This window comes from Gorilla gorilla, chromosome 16 (assembly GCF_029281585.2).
Source record: "Gorilla gorilla gorilla isolate KB3781 chromosome 16, NHGRI_mGorGor1-v2.1_pri, whole genome shotgun sequence".
NCBI lineage: Eukaryota > Metazoa > Chordata > Mammalia > Primates > Hominidae > Gorilla > Gorilla gorilla.
This window is the reverse complement of record NC_073240.2, coordinates 23,670,737-23,695,308: the sequence shown is the minus strand read 5'-3', so window position 1 is coordinate 23,695,308 and position 24,572 is coordinate 23,670,737. Positions and strand designations below refer to the sequence as shown.

General features: G+C 38.0%; 1 protein-coding gene across 1 annotated transcript; it reads right to left on the bottom strand.

Annotated features, from left to right (window-relative positions):
- Positions 1 to 20,600, bottom strand: LOC101145660 (WASP homolog-associated protein with actin, membranes and microtubules). Its single transcript, XM_063698411.1, is given in 10 exon segments — positions 1 to 3,484; positions 3,739 to 3,825; positions 6,641 to 6,768; positions 6,771 to 6,827; positions 10,419 to 10,584; positions 12,145 to 12,314; positions 13,392 to 13,542; positions 16,899 to 17,072; positions 20,017 to 20,144; positions 20,147 to 20,600. Coding segments are annotated over 10 exon segments (1,590 nt in total). The 3' UTR covers positions 1 to 3,409.
- Positions 20,601 to 24,572: the final 3,972 nt, after the last annotated feature.

Genomic DNA, 24,572 nt, shown 5'->3' with positions numbered 1-24,572 from the left:
AGATTTTCAGAATTTATTGGACAAAATGACACAAAACTAAAAATATCATTTACACATGAAATTCAAAGAAGGCATTATTTTTCCTTACAAAATTGTGGAAAAATTAATTCAGATAGTAACATAGAACTAGTTCTAAAACTAAAATGCTAGTGTGAATGTATATAGGAGATATGGTTTGACTGTGTTCCTACCCAAATCTCATCTTGATTTTTAGCTCCCACAATTCCCACATGTTGTGGCAGGGACACAGTGGGAGGTAACGGAATCACGGAGGTGAGTCTTTCTCATGCTGCTCCCATGAGAGTGAATAAGTCTCATGAGATTGGACGGTTTTATAAAGGGAAATTCCCCTGCACACACGCTCTCTCTCTTGCCTGCCACCATGTAAGATGTGACTTTGCTCCTCATTCACCTTCTGCCATGATTGGGAGGCCTCCCCAGCCATGTGGAACTGTGAGTCAATTAAACCTATTTACTTTATAAATTACCAGTCTTGGGTATGTCTTTATTAGCAGTGTGAGAACAGAGTAATAGAACAGGCAAAATGAAGGAGTTTATTTTAAACCTGCTTTAAATTATTTCATGGTTAAAGTATTTAAAACCTTTTCTTCTATTTTTAGGAAAACAATGAGAAAGCTAAGCACAGGTCTAACTTGTTATTCAACTAAAAATTATTTTAAAAATATTTGAGTATAGACTTCTGGCACCAAGACAAAGCATGCTCACCAAGGCCTATTTCTCTTTCTGACTGAAATTAAAACTCTGGACATAAAAAGCAACTATCAAGGACTCTTAAAAGTAAACAATAACAGATGGATTGAAAGCAAAATCAAAATACCAATAGTGACCTGTAACAGGGGTGGGTTTAATGGCTATTTTTTTTTTCTAACCCAGGTGTGCAAAATTTCTACTGTTTTTAGCTAGAGAACCAAGAATGAAGCCTCTGCAAGATGGAGCATATGTACAGTGTTGGGAGCAAGCCCCCCAAAATCTGGCCATAAACTGGCCATAAATAAAATCTCTGCAGCACTGTAACATGTTCATAACGGCCCTAACACCCATGCTGGAAGGTTGTGGGTTTACTGGAATGAGGGCAAGGAAGGCAAGGAACACCTGGCCCACCAGGGGTGGAAAACCGCTTAAAGGCATTCTTAAGCCACAAACAATAGCATGAGCGATCTGTGCCTTAAGGACATGCTCCTGCTGCAGTTAACTAGCCCAACCTATTCCTTCAATTCGGCCCATCCCTTCGTTTCCCATAAGGGATACTTTTAGTTAATTTAATATCTATAGAAACAATGCTAATGACTGGCTTGCTGTTTAATAAATACGTGGGTAAATCTCTGTTCGTGGCTGAGCTCTGAAGGCTGTGAGACCCCTGATTTCCCACTTCACACCTCTATATTTCTGTGTCTATGTCTTTAATTCCTCTAGCACCACTAGGTTAGGGTCTCCCTGACCGAGCTGGTCTCGGCATAGAGAAATAATTCTTTTGTTTTTCTCTTTCTTCCCCACCCAGCCTTGCCTGGAAGCCAGCTCTGGTTCTGAAGCTGCTGTCATGATACTAGCTGTGTAGTGGCAGCAATGCACAGGCACTGAGAACTTCAAGAGAGACAATCTCTCTCATTATTTCTCTTTAAAGAAAAAAAAAGGGGGGTACAGACACTTATGAGAAAACAAAAACACATGAAGACAAATATAAAAATACAATACTAAGATATCAAATCTAGCAATATTTAAAAACAATACTTTACAAACAAGTGATTTATACCATGAATGCAAGGCTGGTTCAACATTCAAAGCTCAACAGATATAAATTGCAACATTATTAGGTAGATGAAGAATAAACGTGTCATTTCAGCAGATGCAGCAAAAGCATTTGACAAAATTCAATAGCTATTCTTTATAAAAACTCTCAGCAAAATGAGAAAAGGGAACTTATCCTGATAGAGGGCATCTACAAAACAAACAAAAAAAAAACAAACAAAATTACCACTAAATTACACTTAATGGCGACTCTCCAACTGATTTAAAAACTGGATCCAAGGCAAGAGGTCAGCTCTTTTACCACTTATATTCAACTGTATACTGATAGTCCTAGCCAGATCAGTAATGTAGGAAAAAAAATCAGTGACATCCACATCAGAAAGGAAGAAATAAACCTGTTTCTATTTTCAGACAACAGTCTATGTAAAAGTATTCAAAATAACCTATTAAAATGCTCAATATGCGAGTTTAGTAATGTGGTTATATGCAAACTCAATAAACAAAATCAATCATATTTATATATATTACCAAACAACGTTTGGAAATAGAAACATACAAAAAATTATTTAGAATGACATAAAAAATAAAGTGTTTACGTATAATTTTACAAAAGTATGTGCACAATTGGTATTTTTCCTCCCAAGTAGCTGGGACTACAGGAATGCACCACCATGCCCAGCTAGTTTTTGTATTTTTAGGAGAGCTGGGGTTTTACCATGTTGCCCAGCCTGGTCTCAAATTCATGGTCTCAAGCAATCCGCCCGCCTCAGCCTCCCAAAGTGCTGGGATTACAGGCATGAGCCACTGTGCCGGACTCCCTATTTACATTATTTTAAAAAACCTATTTACCTTTAGATAAATGTTTGAGGTGATAGATACGCTAATTACCCTGATTTGATCATTCCACATTATATACCTGTATCAAAATATCACACTATACCTCATAAATATGTACAATTATGTGTCAATTAAAAATAAAAGCAAAAAATTATTTTTTCAATCTTCATAGTAGCTTTTTTTAATTAAAGGAATTTATCTCTAATAATAAAGTCAAATAGAACAAAAATTACAGACTGAGGATCATTTTGTGGAGGAAATATAAATGTAGGCCTGGAACAGAGGGCATAAAAAAATAACATCATCCTCTTAAGTATATACTTTAAAAAAAAAAGAAAAAAGAAAGTTGTAGATATAAAAAAAAAAACAACACATTTTACTTTTAACTGGGCACTTTCACTACACTTATATCACAATGCTGCCTGGATAACATTTTAAAGAATTGTTTATTACAAATGAGAGGAAATGCCAGCTAAAGTCAAGGGAGTTGAACAGTTTTCAGTTTTCCCTGCCAATCTAAACCACCAGTGCCAGTAAGGACTGCTCAGTGAAGAGTGCAGAGCAGGAACCCAAGCATGTTGTGATGTCAAAAACAGCAGTTATTTTATATCATGGGTTTTGAATCACTGATATTCTATTTTTGTTGTTGCTTTTTATTGATATACCAGAAATAATGTTATTTTTTAAATGTTTCATGTTCTGAATGACCTGTTCTTAATACTTTCCTCTTTAGAGTGGTCTTCATTTATTTCCCCAGAAGTGTAGATGAGGTGATTGCTTATAGAACTTACATCTTTAAATGCTCTCAATCGTTGGAGTGTTTGACGTTCTTGGTTGATCCATTCTTTTTTCTTTGGCTCCTTTTTATCTTGTCTCTTTTCTATATTTAAGCAGATGTATATTTGTAAATTGCTCAACATTACAAAAATGTCGTGGCATACAATAAAAATGTCTTGACAAAGAAAGAGGCTGTACCCCAACATTACCACCCCAAGACTGTGCCCAGACTGCAGGCCTGGAGGTGAATTGGCTGACAGCTGCAGGTCCAGGGCAGCGCAACTCCAGTTTCCACAAGTCTAGGCCTGCAAGTCACGCTACACAAACATAGAACATTTTCCTTCAGAGGACACTCACCATCTGAATACTGTGATGCTGACGAGAATATCTTATGCTTTCTTCAGCCTGTTGCAATCTGAGCCAATGATTTTCTTTGCACTGATCCTGGCGGAATAATACAAATCACCTATATGGTTTTTAATGCTACCCTGGTATAGCATAAAAGGTTAAAAGAAGAAAGCACTGCATTTGGGCGTAGTGTAAGGCATTCATTAATATTAGTTCTGGTGCGGCCCAATGGTACTCTCCTCCACAGTCTATGATGAGAGTTGCCTGGCTGATTATGGAAATAATTTGTTCCCAGCAGAGTGCTTTAAGAGGTGAAAACAATCCGCCAACCATGAGAGGACATACAGGCAGCCCCCATTCTTAAATGGGATGTGTCCCAACAATGTTTTAATGTGATTGTTTTAAACACATTTCCCCATAACATTATAAATACTAATTACATTTCCAAGCATACCTACAAACACAGAGCAACCTACAAATACCTGAAAAATTGTTATAACTGTGTTTCACCTGTGCTTAACCACTCACTATACCAATATATAATATGCTATATGTACATAAAATCCTTAATCTATGTAAAAAATAATACAGTAATACTCACAGATAATACTAACATTTATTGAGTAGGTTTTAGCTTCAATGATAAGTACTTTTCATACCTTATGCTACTTTATCGTCACATGAAATTTGTATTATTACCACTATCTTTTTTCTTTGAGACTGAGTTTTGCTCTTGTTGCCCAGGCTGGAGGAGTACAATGGCATGATCTCAGCTCACTGCAACTTCCGCCTCCTGGGTTCAAGCGATTCTCCTGCCTCAGCCTCCCAAGTAGCTGGGATTACGGGTGCCGTGCCTGGTCTATCATCCTCTTTTAACAGAGGAGAAAACTGTGAGCCCAAAAGAGATTTAAGTAATTTGCCTAATGTCACATGACTACTACCTAAGTGGCCAGACTGTGATCTGAACCCAAGTTGAGAGCTCACCTCAACTACCATTCTATTAACCGAGTGCCTTCCAAATTCCAACATTTCCAGAATCAGTGGAAAGAGCTCCTCTAAATGGGGTAGGGGGAGTGATTATATCTTGAGAGTGAAGGTTAATGCTCCAAGTCTGGATAAGAGAAGGCACAGGAGCATTTTATATACATATACATATAACACTGCCAAGGAGGTGGAGGCATCTGTTCATCCACAGCACCATGGGAGTGCCAAAGGAGACTCCTCTTGGGGCTCATGGGTTTTCTGAAATGTGGAGCAAAGGGCAAATGCCTGTAGATCTTCAAATCCTCTGAATAACAGTTCCTAAATCCAGAAGTACAATTATTAAACACGAACATGCAAAGAATATACTCTTCTAACAAATTTTTTTATTTTTAATTTTTATTAGAGACAGGGTTTTGTTCTATCACCCTAGCTGGAGTGCAGTGGTACAATCACAGCTCACTGAGGCCTCAACCTCCTGGCCTCAAGCAATCCTCCTGCCTCAGCCTCTTGAGTAGCTGGGACTATACGTGCGCACCACAGAGATGAGGTCTCACTGTGTTGTCCCTGGTCTTCAACTTCTGGCCTTAAGTGATTCTCCCACCTCAACCTCCCAAAGTGCTGGGATTACAGGCATAAGCCACAGCACCTAGCCAAGTTTTTTTTAAGTATTCGTATTTACATGGAAGAGTAATTAACATTTTTGTAAGCTACAAAAGTCACAATTTTCATGTTTTCTTAATTCTAACAAGAAAAGTATAGTAGGCTTGGCACAGTGGCTCACGCCTGTAATCCCAGCACTTTGGGAGGCTGAGGCAGGTGGATTGCTCGAGGTCAGGAATTCAAGACTAGTCTGACCAACATGGTGAAACCCCGTCTCTACTAAAAATACAAAAATTAGCCAGGCTTGGTGGCAAGCACCTGTAATCCCAGCTACGCAGGAGGCTGAGGCAGCAGATTCGCTTGAACCTGGGAGGTGGAGGTTGCAGTGAACTGAGATTGCGCCACTGCACTCCAGCCTGGGAGACAGAGCAAGACTGCGCATCAAAAAAAAAAAGGGAGAAAAGTATAGTAAATATGAGTAAATACATATAAAAGTCTGTATAAAAATGATAAATAGAAGCTTCCTTTTCTGTCAGAAAAAATTAAATTTCTTAGTGTTATCTTTTTATGTATTCATGGATTTTTAAAAATTAAGAAAAAAATCACCAAATACAAGGTCTGAGGTGAGCTGAATATTGTTATCTGTAATTGTTTTGTGTACTCAATAATTTACAGTAAAATATATTTAGAATTGTTATAGCTGGTTATTAGAAATAGAGTTTCTACCTATTGTGGTTTTTAAAGTACCTGTGGTCCGGGGGTGGTGGCTCACACCTGTAATCCCAGGACTTTGGGAGGCCAAGGTGGGCGGATCACTTGAGGTCAGGAGTTCAAGACCAGCCTAGCCAACATGGCGAAACCCCGTCTCTACAAAATATACAAAAATTAGCTGGGCGTGGTGGCACGTGCCTGTAAACCCAGCTACTTGGCAGGCTAAGGCACGAGAATTGCTTGAACCTAGGAGGCAGAAGTTGTAGTGAGCCAAGATCATGCCTCCGCACTCCAGCCTGGCTGACAGAGCAAGACTCTGTCTCAAAAAAAATAAAAATAAAGTGCCTGTGTATGCAGTGGGAATTCAACAAATAGTTGTTGAATGAATAAATTAAAACCTTGAGATTTGCTAAATGCTTAAAACCCAAAGGAAAAAATAATATTTTTAAGAAAAATATTAAAAATCATTTGAACTATAGCCATGGATAAGTTCATAAGCACACAAAAAATTAATCACTGTGTTGGTAAAAACCTTATTTCAATACCTCTTTATCCTTCATACAAGAATAAATCTCTGGAAGAGAAAAGAAAAGAAAGCCGCTCTGAGCGTACCCACCTTTCTACTCTGGAGAGAAGCTCTTTTGACACAGATCCTGCCCCGTTTAATAGACTCCAGCTGCTGGCACTGCCTTCTGAGTTCTTTCACTTCCGAATTCTTATCGTCCTGCAGCCCCACCACAGTCAATGACTAAGTTCCTCTGGACTTTCACATGGATCGTAATAGACAACTTCATCCTGTTTTTCTAAAAAGGTATTAATGATTGTTTAAAACATATTTTATTATTTGTAAAAATACATCGAATTTTTTTAAATGTAAGGAAAATAAAGATCACTTGTAATCCCACCACTGAGAATCACTATTAACATATAAAAAATCTGTGTGTATAAATGTAATATACATATACACGTGTATATATACATGACTATACACATGTATTAAGTAGCATGTGTGTATATACATGTAAGTAGTATATGCATGTATATATACCTGTACAGACATACGTATATATACACACACACACACATACTACTTACATAGCTACACATATCAATGGAGTTCTAAAAGAACATTTTCCATGGGATGGAAATAAATTTTTAGGCCAGGTGCGGTGGCTCACGCCTGTAATCCCAGCACTTTGGGAGGCCAAGGCAGTCTGCACACCTGAGGTCAGGAGTTCAAGACCAGCCTGGCCAACACGGCAAAACCCCATCTCTACTAAAAATACAAAACTAGTTGGGCAGAGTGGCGTGTGCCTGTAATCCCAGCTACTCAGGAGGCTGAGGCAGGAGAACAGCATGAACCTGGGAGGCAGAAGTTGCAGTGAGCCGAGATCAAGCCACTGCACTCCAGCCTGGGCAACAGAGCAAGACTCCATCTCCAAAAACAAAAAAAAATTAAAAAAGATAAATTTTAATGGCAGCATAGTATTCTCTAATTTAAGCAATCCATGTTGTTAGGCTGTTCCAATGTTCCATTATTATTCATTTCACTGTGATAAACATCTCTGTATAAATCTTTGTGTACACTTTTTATCACTTCCTTAGCAGATAAGTGTTTAAGGATCTTGATACCCATTGCCACACTGCCCTCCAGAAAGGCAACTTATATTCTACCAGCAATATATTATTAAGATACCTTAGTGATATTTAATCTTGATTACATATTGATTTTTTAAAAGTCATGCTTACTGTAACAAATTCAAACCCACCCGAAGTACATCAAATAAACAGTGAAATTCTATTGCTCCTTCCCCAAACCTTCTGAGTCATTCTCAGAGGAAAAACATTATGAACAATTTGGCATGCATCCTTCCAGATTAACTTCTTTTTCAATGTAATTTTTTTCCTAAATATGTAAAATGCTTATAACCTGAAACTACTGAAAAAAATTCTGAATACTCAGGATTAAACTAAAAGTTCAGGATCTATGTGAAGAAATTTATTAAACTTGGAGGAACTTTAGGAAAAAAGATTTAAATAAATGGAGAGAGACATACCATGTTCTTGGGTAGGAAGATTCAAAATTGCAAAGACCACTATTCTCCCCAAAGTAATCTCTAATTTTAAGCAAAATCACAATCAAAATTCCAAAGAGTTTTTTGTTTTGAACTTGATTCTAAATTTCATCTGAAAGAATAAAGGAGTGAAAATAATCAGAAAACTTGTGAAGTAATGGGGGGGGGTACTTGCCTTACCAGACCCTAAAATGTGCCTCCAAGACAGTCATGGGAACAGTATGGAGCCAGCAGCAGAAGCCACTCACGAACCAATGGAGAAGAACAACTCAGAAACAGACCAAAGTCAATCTAATGTTTAACTGGAGAAATGTTAAACATTTAGGGAAAATGTTTTTAAAATCAGTGATTGGGACTGCTTAACAATTTGAGGGAAAGGTTCAATTCCTACCACAATCAAAATAAATTCCACCTGGACTAGAGAATTAAATGTGTTAAAAAGTAACATCATAAACATACTGAAAGAAAACATAAGTATATATTGACATAATTTTGGGATAGGAGACTATTGCCAGACATAATACTAAAAGCCAAAGCCATAGGGGAAAAAATTGATAAACACGACTTCATAAAACTTAAATATTTCTGAAAGGCAAGAAACGCAAATGACAAGGAGAGATTATTTGCAACATATGACAGACAATAGAGGACATTATTCTTAATATTGAAAGGAAATATTCCAAAGAAAAATGGACAAAGAGTATGAATGGGCATTTCATAAAATAAGTACAAATGGCTTGTAAACATACAAAATTTTGTTCAATATTCACTCATAATTAAATGAAAATTGGAAGGTTGCCATTTTCTCTGTCAAGTAAGCAAAAATGCAAAAGAATGGCATGAGTCTGGGAAACATACACACTCATATTCTGCTGATGGGAGTGTCTTTTTTCTTTTCTTTTTGAGACAGAGTCTTACTCTGTCGCCCAGGCTGGAGTGCAGTGGCGCCATCTCAGCTCACTGCAATCTCAACCTCCCAGGCTCAAGCGATTCTCCTGCCTCAGCCTCCCACGTAGCTGGGATTACAGGCACCCACCACCACGCCCGGCTCATTTTTGTATTTTTAGTAGAGACAGCGTTTCACCACGTTGGCCAAGCTGGTCTTGAACTCCTGACCTCAAGTGATCTGCCCCCGCTCAGCCTCCCAAAGTGCTGAGATTACAGGCGTGAGCCACCACGCCCAGCCTGGGAGCGTCATTTTAAATGTACAGCCTATCTAGAGGGCCACTACATAGTATGAAACTTAGAAATCAGAAAATAATACGGAGGTGAGGGAAAATGTATCTCAGATGACTGCTGTATTGTTACGTAGCGAAATGTAAAATATACATTGCCCTTGACGCAATAATTCCATCCTTAGATATTTATTCCAAGGAGATAATCTGTCCTATACTCAAAGATATGTGTAAAGGAAAGTTCACTACACTACTGTTCAAAACAGTGGAAATTTGGAAACCACGGTATATCCATATAATGGAATACTATGCAGCCATTAAAATTTTGATACTTTTATTATTTCTGAAATAGAAAGACAATTATTATGTATTAAATGAAAAAGAGACTATTATGCATTGTATGCCTGTGTCAAAATATCTCATGTAACCCATAAATATATATATCTACTATGCGCCCATAAAAATTAAAAAATTTTTAAAAAGATGTTACTGAACTGGTTATGTAGTTTTGGTTAAAAATTTATATTTTTACATATCAGCATATTTTAAAATCTACAAAGTTATACAGCAAATTGTTACCACTAAGTATCTCTTTTTTTTTTTTCTTTTTTAGACGGAGTCTCGCTCTGTCTTCCAGGCTGGAGTGCACTGGCATGATCTTGGCTCACTGAAACTTCCACCTCCCGGGTTCAAGCCATTCTCCCGCCTCAGCCTCCCAAGTAGCTGGGATTACAGGCACGTGCCACCACATTGGACTTTGTATTTTTAGTAGAGACAGGGTTTAGTATTTTTGTGTTTTTAGTAGAGACGGGGTTTCACCATGTTGGTCAGACTGGTCTGGAACTCCTGACCTCAAGTGATCTGCCCGCCTCAGCCTCCCAAAGTGCTGGGATTATAGGCCTGAGCCACTGTGCCCAGCCAACCATTGAGCATCTCTAGATGATGGGATTGGGGTAATAATCATTTTTCTTTCTTTGTTTTGCTATGTGCTAACAATGAATATATTATTTGAATAATAAACCACTGAAGGAAAACTTTAGGAAATTTTCAGATGTTACAGTTTACAAAAAGTAATTGATAATATGGTCTGTATTTCCTTAAATTTATAAACATTGTAATCTATATACTTAAATAAAAACTTTACCTTTTATAAGTCTTTTAAGAGAGTCCAACTGTGTAGTAAGCAGTATTTCTTTGTTTTTTAATATCTCAAATTTAACTTCATATAGTTCTAACTGAATTTCATAAAATTGTATTTCTAATTCATCTACAACATTTATATTTTTTTCTTGTTCTGGAAGATCTTCCATCTTATTTTCATAGAAAAAAGAAAAATAAGTTAAAACAAATAGTATATTAAAAACAAACTTTAGAAGCATTCTAGCTATTTTCTATTCCTTGTTCCGTACTAAATATAAAAGAGCAAATAGGAAAGAAACACTTTTTCATTTCATCTAGTGATGCTAATACTTTATCCCATCCTTGAAACAGAGAAAAACATTTAGGTTTTGAGAAACATAAATGGCAGTGAGGTATTATTATGTATTGCATATCGGTGTCCCCCCAAAATTCATATGTTGACACTGTAACTCCCAATGTGATGTTATTTGGAGGTGGGTCCTTTGGAAGTAATTAGGTTCAGATTATGTCAAAAGGATAGCACCTCCATCATGGGATTAGTGCCCTTATTAGAAGAGAAAGACAGGGATCACTTTCTTTCTCTCCAAACATACACACAGAAGAAAGGCTATATCAGCACTCAGTTAAGAAGGCAGCTGTCTACCAGACAGGAAGAGGATCCGCACCAGACAGTGAATCTGCAGGCACCTTGATCTTGGACTTCCCAGCCTCCAGAACGGTGAGAAATACATGTCCGTTGTTGAAGCCACCCAATCTGTGATATTTAATCTTGTTACAGCAGCCTTAGCCAACTAAGACAGGTGTTTACAGTGTTTTCTGCTTTAAGGTCATAAGATTATAGGAAAAAACTTAAGTGTCTATGATCCTTCAGTGAAGTATCTCTTTGATTATTTTAAAGCTGTACTGAAAACATTGCTGGATTGATTTTCAAGTACAGTACCCACTTCAATACTGGGCTTGGTGTTACTATAAAGTAAATCCTACAATGTGGTATTTTGAAACATCTTAACCAAAGGAAAACTTTATGTCTAACCTTCCATAGGAGATGGTGTTGGAATAGGTGAAGAAAAGAAGAAGCTCTTTAACGACGCCTGGAAAGAAAAGTGCTATCTAAAAGTAAAAGTGTGCTTTACCACATGGTCTCACTTATAAGTGGGAGCTAAGTAGTGTGTACACAGACAGTGTGGAATAACAGACACTGGAGACTCAGAAGAGTAAGAGGGTGGGAGGGGGATGAGAAATATTTAATGGGCACAATTACATTATACAGGTGATGATTACGCTAAAAGCCCAAACTTCACCACTACACAATATATCCATGGAACAAAACTGCACTTGTATCCCTTATTTATACAAAATTTTTAAAAAATAAAAGTGGGGCCAGGCACGGTGGCTCACGCCTGTAATCCCAGCACTTTGGGAGGCCGAGGCGGGCGGATCACAAGGTCAGGAGATCGAGACCATCCTGGCTAACACGGTGAAACCCCGTCTCTACTAAAAATACAAAAAATTAGCTGGGCGCGGTGGCGGGCGCCTGTAGCCCCAGCTACTCGGGAGGCTGAGGCAGGAGAATGGCACGAACCCGGGAGGCGGAGCTTGCAGTGAGCCGAGATCATGCCACTGCAGTCCAGCCTAGGCAAAAGAGCGAGACTCTGTCTCAAAAAAATAAATAAATAAATAAATAAATAAAACTGTATTTTTGAAACAAAGTATGTTTATCTTTGTCTTACCTTTCCCTGAATTTCAGCTCTTTTGTGATTTAAACACAACTCTTTCGCTCTCATGAGTTGCAGAGTCTCTTGAGCTAGCATTAGCGTAAGTTTTTCCAACCTGGGAATTGCTGTGGCCCAGGCAGCCTGGCCAAATCTCTTCACATCGTGTTCCATTTCTTTCTGCATTCCTGTTGGATTATAAAAATAAAATATAATTACACCTCATTAAAAAGGGAAACATTGATCATGAGCTAATTCTTTTTTTATTGCCTCCTACTACCTGCAGAACATCTTTTTTAAAAGAAATTTTATTAACTTCTTTATTATTATAAAAATAATACATGGACATTAATATACAGTTTTAGGTATTCAATTTTTAAAAGGACAATAATAAGTCATGATCTCACCTAGTTGAGGCAACTGCTTCTTATATTTTGGCACACTTGCTTCCATATTGTTTCTATGACTAGCTAGACAGACAGGCTCATATGGATAGTTTGACCAAAAAACCAGGATCATCATTCTGCTTTATATCTTGTTGATTCTGCGCAATATATCAGAAACTCCTGCCATTTATAAACAAAAAATCAAGAATCATGCTTAATAGCTATGTAGTTTTCTCTTTTATGAATGTACCATAACTTAACAAACTGACAGACATTAAGTTGTTTCCTATTTGGTGTTTTTATCAACAATTATTTAAGACTGAAAAAAAGTCCTTCACCCAGCCCACAAGCCCCTGCACCGTCTGATCCCTGCCTGTCTTGCCAGCATTCTCCCTCATACCACATTGTCCTGCACTCTCTGTGATCCAGCCCCGCAGGTTTTCTGTAAGCTCCTATTTGCCAACTTCCCTCAAGCCAGGGGACCTTTGCCAGTGCTATTCCTTCTGCCCGGAACACTCCTCACTTTTTCTATTCTCTCAATTTCCATTTACCCTTCAGATATTGGGGCAAGCGCCACTTCTCAGAGGCCTTCAGTGACCACCCTGATCAAGCCCAATTTCTCTCTCACAGACCCTCAGAGCCCCATGTCTCTCTTCTTTGTGCCATTTATTGTCACTGCCATTTTCTGTGTGCTTCAGTGAATAGATAATTAAGATTTCTCTCCCTTCACCAGACTGTACAATGTCTCTTAATGCTTGACACTGAATTCTCGCCACCTAGAAAACACAGTGCCTAGTGCGTAAGAGGGACTCAAATGGTATTTGAATAAAATGACAATCAATTACACGTATCTGCGTATAGCATTTTTTAGATTCTCACCTGCTAATGCTTTTACTGTCTCCTTAAAATAATTCACTGTGGTATCTTGAATAGAGACGACAGCTTCTTCAGCCCGTCTGGTCCATTCTGCAGCTTCTTTCTCCAGGGCAACTACCCTTCTAGGACCTAGGTCATCCTCATCCAAGGACTTCTACAGACAGAAGGGAAAATTATCTTAGTAAGAGCTAATAGTTATGTAGAACCATTAGGAAATTGAAAGGAAATTGGTCACATGGATTAATTTAACTACACTACTACTCAGTCAGTTAAATTTTCATTCATTCAGCAGTCCCTTACTGCATATGAATAAGGCTCTAAGCTGAGCACCACCTGGAAGACAAAAGGACCCTCTGGGGCATAAAGTGGGGGGAAAAAAACCTACTTTCACTTCACATGCCTAGAATAACTTTTTCTAGAGAGGAATGTTGTCAACTTATGCTTCTCTCTATTAATAATAATACACAATTGTTTAAATGAGTGATCTGTGTTGTCAAGCACTCAGCACAGGGCCTGGAAAACAGCACTTAAGTGTTAGCTGTTGTTATCATTTCTTTTAGGGATATGTAATATTATCACCTAAAAGACAGTATCTGTATATTCATGCTTATAACATGTACTGGTATTGGACTGAATGTTTGGGTCCCCCCAAAATGCATATGTTGAAGCCTAAATCCCCAGTGTGATGGGATTTGAAGATGGGGCCTTTGGGAGGTAATTAGGTCATGAGGGTGGAGACCTCAAGAAAATTGGGATTAATGCCCTTATAAAAAGAAGAGGAGATGCAGGATCTCTCTCTCTGCTCTTCACCACATGAAGACACAGCAAGACAGTCATCTACAAATTAAGAAACTGGCCCTCACAAGACACTGAATCTGCCAGCACCTTGATCTTAGACTACCCAGCCTCCAGAACTGTGAGAAAAAAAGTTTTGTTGTTTATAAGCCACTAATCTACAGTACTTTGTTACAACAGCCTGAACTAAGACACGTACAGCTATGTCATCCAATATGCAATTTTTCTTCTACAAAGCATAAGAAATATGCACAAGTTAGCCGACAAGGAATTACAAATCAAAACCATAAAAAGATACCACTTCACACCCACTAGGATGGCTGTAACCAAAGAGACACACAATTACAAGTGTTGGTGATAATGTGGACAAATTGGAACCCTCATTTACTGCTTCTGGGAATATAAAATGATGCACCCACTTTGGAAAACCATCTGGTGTCTTTCAAAAGGTTAAACATTGAGTAATCACAGGACCCAGCAATCCTACTCCTCAGTATGTACACAAGAGCAATGAAAACATATGTCTACACAGAAACTCACACACAAACATTCATAGCAGAATTATTCATGATAGCCAAAAAGTGGAAACAACCCAAATGTCCATCAACTGATGAATAAAATGCAATATATCCATACAATGAATATTACTGAGCAATCAAAAGAAATGAAATCCTGGTATTTGCTACAACATGGATTAGCCTTGCAAACATTGTGCTGAATGAAAGGACCACATATTGAATAATGCTGTTGCTATGTCCAGAGTAGGGAAATCCACAGAGACAGAAAGTAGATTGGTGGTTGCCCAGGGTTGGCAGTGACTAATGGGTACAGGGTTTCTTTTGGGGGTGAAAATGTCCTGAAATTACATAGTAATGATCATTGTGCAACTTTCAATATACTAAAAATCACTGAATTGTACATCTTTTTATATATGTAGATATATTTTATATATATACGCATATATACACATATATACGTATACATACACATATACACATATATACGTATACATACATATACATATACACATATATACGTATATATGCATATACACATATATACGTATATATACGTATACACATATATACGTATATATACGTATACACATATATACGTATATATACGTATACACATATATACGTATATATACGTATACACATATATACGTATATATACGTATACACATATATACGTATATATACGTATACACATATATACGTATATATACGTATACACATATATACGTATATATACGTATACACATATATACGTATATATACGTATACACATATATACGTATATATACGTATACACATATATACGTATATATACGTATACACATATATACGTATATATACGTATACACATATATACGTATATATACGTATACACATATATACGTATATATACGTATACACATATATACGTATATATACGTATACACATATATACGTATATATACGTATACACATATATACGTATATATACGTATACACATATATACGTATATATACGTATACACATATATACGTATATATACGTATACACATATATACGTATATATACGTATACACATATATACGTATATATACATATACATATACACATATATTATGTATATATACATATACATATACACATATATTATGTATATATACATATACACATACACATATACGTATATATACATATATACACATATACATATATACATATATATGTATATATACATATATTATACAGATTATATATATGTATGCGTATATACGCATACATATATACATATATGTATGTACATATATACGCATACATATATGTATACATATATATACAGATTATATATATACATATATAGTCTGTGAATGGTATCTTAAAACAGCTGTTACTTAAAGAACGGAAAAATATAAACTGGGTGCGGTGGCTCATGCCTGTAATCCCAGCACAACGGGAGCCTGAGGCAGGCAGATCACCTGAGGTCAGGAGTTCGAGACCAACCTGACCAACATGAAGAAACCCCGTCTCTACTAAAAAAATACAAAATTAGCCGGGCTGGACATGGTGGCACATGCCTGTAATCCCAGCACTTTGGGAGGCTGAGACGGGTGGCTCACTTGAGGCCAGGAGTTCGAGACCAGTCTGGCCAACATGGTGAAACCCCGTCTCTACTAAAAATACAAAAAAAGTTAGCTGGGCATGGTAGTGCACACCTGTAATCCCAGCTACTCAGGAGGCTGAGGCATAAGAGTCACTTGAACCTGGAGGAGGTTGCAGTGAGCCAAGATTGTGCCACTGCACTCTAGCCTAGCTGACAAAGAGACCCTATCTCAAGAAAAAAAAAAAAAATTCATCGCCAGAAAAAACATTTAACTCTTTAAAATTTGTAGGAATCTTAAGCTATTAAGATGACCAACGTAAATGTCTTCATTTTCTAACAATTTTAAATATAAATTCAATATTTAAACATGAGGGTGAACTAGGCATAGTGGCTTACGCCTGTAATGCTACGCTTTGGGAGGCCGAGATGGGCAGACTGCTTGAGCTCAGGAGTTAGAAACGAGCTTGAGCAACATGGCAAAACCTCATCTCTATCAATAAATAAGTAAATAAACATAAGAGTAAACCCAAACAAAGTACAGAGATTGAAGATTAAGTGTAAATAAAGAAATAATATATGACAAATAGTAAATGTGATAAAATAAAAATTAAAAAAAATACCAAAATATCAAGCTTACATAAAGTTGCAACTTCTCGCATAGCCCTAAATGGCCGCAGTAAGTAGTGGAAGAACATGGTTGCCACGGTAACTAATTCCTGGTAGGCTTCATCTTCCTCTTGGTAAACTTTCATTAATGCTACCATGGTGTTGGCTTTTCCGTGTCCTTGAATAACCTAGAGAGCAAATGTGAATAAAGCTCAAGTCAGGACAGTGTAATACATACCCAACAAACAAAACTAAACAAAAGAAACCTTCACGTTCTCAACTTTCAATACATCAATTTAAAATATTGATTAAATATGAAAATGTTATCACCCTCCATCAAAAACGCCCAATAAAACAAGAATTGTTAAGAAAATTATGATATATCCATGGCAGAATATTATTACTGTAGTCATTCAGCACTGTGCTTCTGAAGATTGTTTAATAATATGGAGACTTTTGGCCAGGCACCATGGCTCATGCCTGTAATTCCAGCAATTTGGGAGGCCGAGGCGGGTGGATCACTTGAGGTCAGGACTTCGAGACCAGCCTGACCAACATAGAGAAACACTGTCTGTACTAAAAATACGAAATTTGTTGGGCGTGGTGGCGCATGCCTGTAATCCCAGCTACTGGGGAGGCTGAGGCAGGAGAATCGCTTGAACCCGGGAGGCAGAGGTTGCGGTGAGCCGAGACAGTGCCATTGCATTCCAGCCTGGGCAACAAGAACGAAACTCCGTTTCAAAAAAAAAAGAGACTTTTATAATTAAATAGAGAGGCAGAGTACAAAATTTAATCTCAACTGTGCACTAAGTATGCAGCGAAAAGGACCCAAAAGAAGGTTTGAGGTTGTGGATATTTTTTCATTTGACTTTTCTGACTGTAAAGGTTTTGTGAGGCTGTATTCCTTTTTAAAAGCTCATAAGGGCCAGGCGTGGTGGCTCACGCCTGTAACCCCAGCACTTTGGGAGGCCACAGCAGGCGCATCACAAGGTCAGGAGAACGAGACCATCCTGGCTAACACGGTGAAACCTGTGTATACTAACAATACAAAAAATTAGCCAGGCATGGTGGCGGGCACCTGCAGTCCCAGCTACTGGGGAATTGGGGAGGCTGAGGCAGGAAAATGGCGTGAACCCGGGGGGAAGAGCTTGCAGTGAGCCAAGATGGCACCACTGCACTCTAGCCTGGGCGACAGTGCAAGACTCTCTCAAAAAACAAAACAAAACTCAACTAAACAAAACCTCATAAAACATTACAGAGCTGTCTCCAAGTACTTTAGCAGGTTGATTCTCTTAATGCCCCAGGTTAATATTCCCATGAAGTCCTTAGCAGTCAACTCATTTACAGAGCCTCAGCTGTGGTTCCAGTCTCTGCTGGTTATTGCTTGTGCTGCAGGGCAGAAAACAAACTGAACAGTGTATAATCTAGGTGGACTGATTTGGTTGGAAATTATTTTACTCCCACAAGAAGAGAAATAAAATCAAATAATATAGATTTTTTTCAACCAATACATTCTTAAATTCTTCTATTTCCATCCTTCTGCTTAAGGCTAAAGTGATCTACTTTCAGCTGTATTTTTTATCCAGGTAATAATATTATCATTTTTTTTAAGTGAAAGCCTCACTGAACAAAATTAAAACACACACGCAAAAGTCAAAAGGCAAGTGGTACATTTCAGCCTTCTTTCTTAGACTATTCAGAAAAATTCCAGAGTTAAAACATTTAGCTTCATTTTATATATCCTAGCAATGCTAGCAATTGGTCTAATTCTAGAATCAATTGCTTTTCTATTCTAAATATAAAGTAAATATTAAAATTATGTATTTGGACATGTTGTGAATTTTAGCTTCCCCTCTCAACCCCTCATCTTTGAGTTCGAGATAAATATGTGAACTACACTAACGTGAACAGCTAGCTCAACAGAATGAACTACATTCATGCTATAGTACCCCAGAGTGAACTTAAATTTGGGAAAACTAACTTTTCTGATAGCAACTACAGTAAAATACACCATATAAATGTTCGATTTTAAGGAGAAACCACCTATCTCTGTGAGAAACCAAGTGTTTAAAAAACAAGTCTGATACAAAATGATACCATTTTTGAAACTCCCCTGTGGGTGCCTCATATCCTAAGGTGAAAGTTATAAAGTTGAAGATGAAAAGCTGACTGGCCTGAAACTCCCCTGTGGTTTCCTCACATTCTAAAGTGAAATCAACACGTTAAGTGGGTGTGTAGACATTTACACATAAAGCTCACAGTACAAAAATGACCCCACTAACAAGCTCCTTTTATAAAACCATTTTAATTTAGAAAGCTTATTCTATATTTAGCTTAGGCTGAATTCTTCTCTTCACCTCCCCTTCCTCAAAAGAATGCACAGAAAAATATCATTCAGGTTAATAAGAGCAGTGAGCCGAGACTCCAGCCTGGCTCTGCTTAGCAAACTGTAGGTGTGGATTTAGAAGGCATACTTTCTCCTAAACCCTTCTATGAACATGTACTTCCCCGTCCCCTTAAGTTCAGTAAGTTTACCACTCAGATAATTACTCTCTCAAACTACCTCTTTCAAGCTTAAAAGGGCACTAGTGCGGTTATTCTAAACTGATGAATAAAGTTCACTTTCTACCGGCTTTCCATTTGACCAAGTCTATATTACTTAAAACAAAACACCCTAACTCCTAAAAGCCATTTCTTCCTTTAAACCATTTTATCCCACTTGCGACGTCCCCTCATACACAGACTTAGAATTGTTTACATGTAGTCCGTGTTATTCTTTCCTACATGGATGGGTTGTTTTCAGTTTTGCTTGCAGTATTTCTGGCATTTCCCGTTACAATATCCTACTCTGCCAGCATCTTCAGGGCAAAGGTTGGGGGCCCAGCCCAGCTCTCAGCTGCAAGTACACTAGGCTCTAACTTCGCTTGTCCTCTCTGCAGGCCCTGCCGAAGCTCCCCCTGGTTTCCCGCAGCGATCCCGCGCAGGTGAGGGTACTGGGGAGCCCGTGGCCTTCTCCGCCCGCCGGTTCCTCCCCATCAGCCGTCAGCCAGGGCTCTCGGCGCCAGGGAAGCCTCCCACAGGGTCCCAGGCCACCCAAGCGCGGACAAATGCCGGCGGCCCGGCCTCGCTTACCTGACGCAGCCGCGCATCCGCCTCGACCCATCAGGCGCGCAGGGCCCGCTCCCGAAAGTCAGGCAGGCTCTCGCAGTCGGCCGCGCGGCCCTTAGCAGCGAAGAGAGCGTCGCGCACGGTGGCGCCGCGCCCAGGTAGCACTCCAGCTGCCCGCAAAGCTCCTGCAGCGCCGCCTCGCCGGGGCCCGCGCGCGCCGGCCAGAGCAGCGCCCACCGCCCGAGCCCCAGACCTCAGGCCCCGCCGCCGCCCACGTCCAGCTCCGGCGGCAGCCGTGGGAAGCAGTGTTCCAGAGGCGGCCACAGCGCCGCTAGCTGCCGGCGCGCGCCGCGGAACCCCGCGGCCGAGAGCCGGCCGGCCCAGATGGGCGGGGACACGGCGGCCTCGGGCTTGTGCTCCAGCCCCAGCTGGGCCCCTTCGCGCCGCCGCGGCTGCTGCGCGGTGCGGTCGTGACAAGTCACAGCAAACTTGCCCTCCGCGCCGTTCCAAGCCACCAGGAAGCGCAACCGGTGCCTCTGGGGATCGGCGAAGAGGCCCTCCCGGACCGGCGCCCAGCCCTCCAGGCTGTCGGGCTGCTAGTCCTCCATGGCCGTCGGCGGCAGCGGCCCTAGGGCTTGGCGGGCGCGGGCCTGACCTCGTCGCACCGCCTGTCAGGGGACAGTCCCAGGTGAAGCATTTTTCGCTCCACAATTGGTATTTTAACAATATGAATGAAAAAAAAAAAAAACCTCAGCTGTTTTGATAGAAATAATAAACATGCCTAGGAATCATCTTCCTTGAAGGGAGAGGAGGGTCTTATTGAACTTGAAAAAACTAAATATGCAAAGTTGATACATAAGGACACCCTTCTTTTTACCCTTACCTATTCTTAACAACTTTAATTCGTTTCTGACACTGTCACCAACTGAAAAACGGTCCAACTAAAAAAAAAAAAAACTGATCATAAAGGTGAGAAAAATTGTGACGTGTTCTATCCTAATCCAATATATCTAAACCAATTTTACTGATAGAGAAAATATATTAAGTGAATGATGTAAATACATTAGTATAGGTAACAACTCTTTGAAAGTAAAGTTTGCACATAACATGAAATACATAGAGAATTACTGCCGTCTGGAAGGAGAGAACCCTTGATGGGGAGTGGTAGTCAAAAAGGTGTACGAGCAAGTCATCTGTTGCAAGGTGATGGGAGGAGATATTTTTGCAGGCATTCAGTATCAGAGTCAGAAGTTTTAATGATTTTTGTTTTTTATCTTGAGAGTTGGAGACTAGAAGATCTAAAATAGGAAAATTTTGGCATATCCATAGATAGAATGGAAGCTCTTGGCCAAAAATAACGTGCTCCAAGTCATGAAAAATAGCACACATGCACAATTAACTACAGAGTTACACAAGATGGTGTCTTTTCATTCGATTTTATTTGAACTCTTATTCTTCTCTATCTTTTACGCTTTGTATCCGTTAATTAACTCTTCCATTTTTTCCTCATCCTATGGGGTACTTTAAACATTTTATTCAATAACTCTTAAGGCAATTTTTACAATTCTATTCACATGTAAAATTGTCATAAGCATGTTTTGTGAGTGAAAAATTCTAATTTGTAATGCATATCAAGTGAAAAGCCTCAGTTCAGCACTCGTCATATCCAAAATCTGTTATATAATAATGTAAAAGAAATATTTTCACACATGTAGCTCAAATGAGATTCTTATTTAACATTTCTCTCTTTTTTTTTTTTTGAGACGGAGTCTCGCTCTGTTGCCCAGGCTGGAGTGCACTGGTGCAATCTCAGCTCACTGCAAGCTCTGCCTCCTGGGTTCATGCCATTCTCCTGCTTCAGCCTCCCAAGTAGCTGGGACTACAGGTGCCCGCCACCACGCCTGGCTAATTTTTTGTATTTTTAGTAGAGACGGGGTTTCACAGTGTTAGCCAGGATGGTCTCGATCTCCTGACTTCGTGATCCGCTCGTCTCTGCCTCCCAAAGTGCTGGGATTACAGGCGTGAGCCACCATGCCTGGCCCAAGAGTCTTAAGTTTGTGTAAATAAGCACCTTTGAAAACTACATCTACAAATGGGAATATGGAATAAAAAGGACAAGCCAAAGGTTATGGAACAAAATAAAACATGAAGAAAGAGACATAGAAACACAATATTACTATATACAATATAGTAATATATTTTAAAATATGAAAAACGCTAGCAAAAAAAGCAATATGTAAACAAAAGAATTGGAGTAAAATAATAGAATTTGAAACAGCACAATCTGCTGAAAATATACAAAAGACAAATTAGGGTATTCCTGAGCTCACTGTTTATAACATTAGAACATGTATATAAAAAGGAAAAGTGACTTTAAAATGTCTGGGGGCCAAGGAATATATAGTTTGTTACATTTTATTTACAAACAGTTTCTTTGACTAGGGAATCAATTTAAATTTTCTGTTTTGGATATAATATAAATATATCTTTATTTTAGACTTTTTGCTGTAAAGTTTCTTAAATATTTACAACTTTAGGATAATCAGTGTACATTTCAATATATAATGTCCTAAAAATCAAACAGCTACCAAACATTGAAGTTCTGACTTATATAAATTATTTGCATAAAAACTGATCATTAAAAACAGTATCTAATGAACATTTTGGTCCCAATATTAATTAAAACTCAAATGATAGGATTACAAGCTAAAGATTAATTTCAATGACATGTCATTCAACCATTTTGACATAATTGACTTATAATAATCTAAAATTGACTATTTTTATGACATATTTGACCTAAATGAAGAGAAAAAAGCTTTGACTCATTCTTAATTACTCTTTCTAACCAATTGATGGCCAATAACTGAAATTAATTTCAAACAATTTTTTGTTATTTTAATCTTTTAAACATGTTTTACTTTCAGTGATTCATTTTCTAACATTCACAGCCAAAGCCCAGGCTCTACCCATCTTTGTCTACCTTAATGACTTTGTCAATTGTTGGCATACACTGGGTCTTAAAAACGTGTGTTTCTTCTGAATTAATTAATGAAGTAGAATTGCTCTTATAGGGTTTCATATACCATTACCTCCAAAAGAGTACATTAGAAGTATTAGAAAATACTGATATTTATAAACAGATATTTATCTTATGATACAAAGAGCTAGAGCTGTTTTATTTTCTGTAAAACTAAGAATAACTTCTTGATAACATAGCTTCACAAAAAGAAAACCCAACACATTTCCATAAATAATTCTCTGAAATAACTGTTTGTGTCTTTTTATATACATGTAGATATACATATACTTACACATCTACACATATATATGTAACATGAAGGATATGAACATTAGGACTGTTTAATGTCTATTTGTCTTGGAAAGAAAAATATACTTAAAAATATGTCTCAATTGGGATCTGTAATCGTACCAACCTAATTGATAAACTTGGCAACTGCTTTTATGTTCCGTCTCCTTCCATAAATTTTTCAAAATACTAATTCAACAAAGAAAAAGCTCTAATTTTCATTGGAAATAATTTATATACTTGTTTAGAGCAGAGAAAAATTAAGAAAAACTTTGAAATGGTCTCAAAAAATTACTAAATATTTTCAATGGAAAACTAAATGTTAGTTTAGCTGATTGTATGGGGTTTCTGAACCTTTCACTTTTTGTTTGTTTTACCTATTTCACAACTGTGTAAATTGCAAATAATTCCTGTCCATGAAAATGCAAATTATCCAGTGTAGATATATTTGACCATCACCCTATGGATATTGGCTAGTTTTGCCTTTATTAAGCAAATTCATTTCAGCATGAATGTCTGCCTATATATTCTCTGCTCTTTGTATTCTCCTTTGAACCAGTTAAAACATCCTGTGGCACTCTTATTTATTAATCAGTTAAATAAAATCATGAACATATATTCATTTTACATTTGTATGAGAACCATTATTTTTCTTTTCTTTAAAAAAATTAATTATCCTTTGGCATTGGGTTGACATTTTCTTAAGACATGCCATAAAGAGAGGATATCAAGTTTCTCAATGTCAGTTCTAGAGGAAAAAAAATTCTTTATAAAAATTTAACCTCATGTGTAACAGTTTCCATTCCCATAGCAATGACATTTGATATACATTGTATATATTAATCTGGGAAAGATGTAAGATTCCAAGTATAATTTTATCAGTGAACTCAACTACTTGATTACTTTCACTTATTTAAATATCTAGTTCAATGTTGTCCAGTGGCATTGTGGATTTAGATAATTTTACCAGGCAGCCATTCAATTTCTACACTTTCTATTTGCCCATGCAGAACATAACACATTTTATAAGTCAAGGTATAGGCATCTGGTGGCATAATTTTAATTTGTTATCAAATAAAAGCCTCATCAAATTTGTCTAGAAAATAACTCATTATTTACTTTATTTTAGGACTGTATCACTATGTAATGAGATACAAATATATGTAAATGTAAGTGCCTAAGAGGCATGCAGAGAGCCTAAGATGTATGCAGTATGCCTAACAGGAATGCAGAGAGCTTCATTTTCATTGTCAGCTGCTCAGTTGTTTCT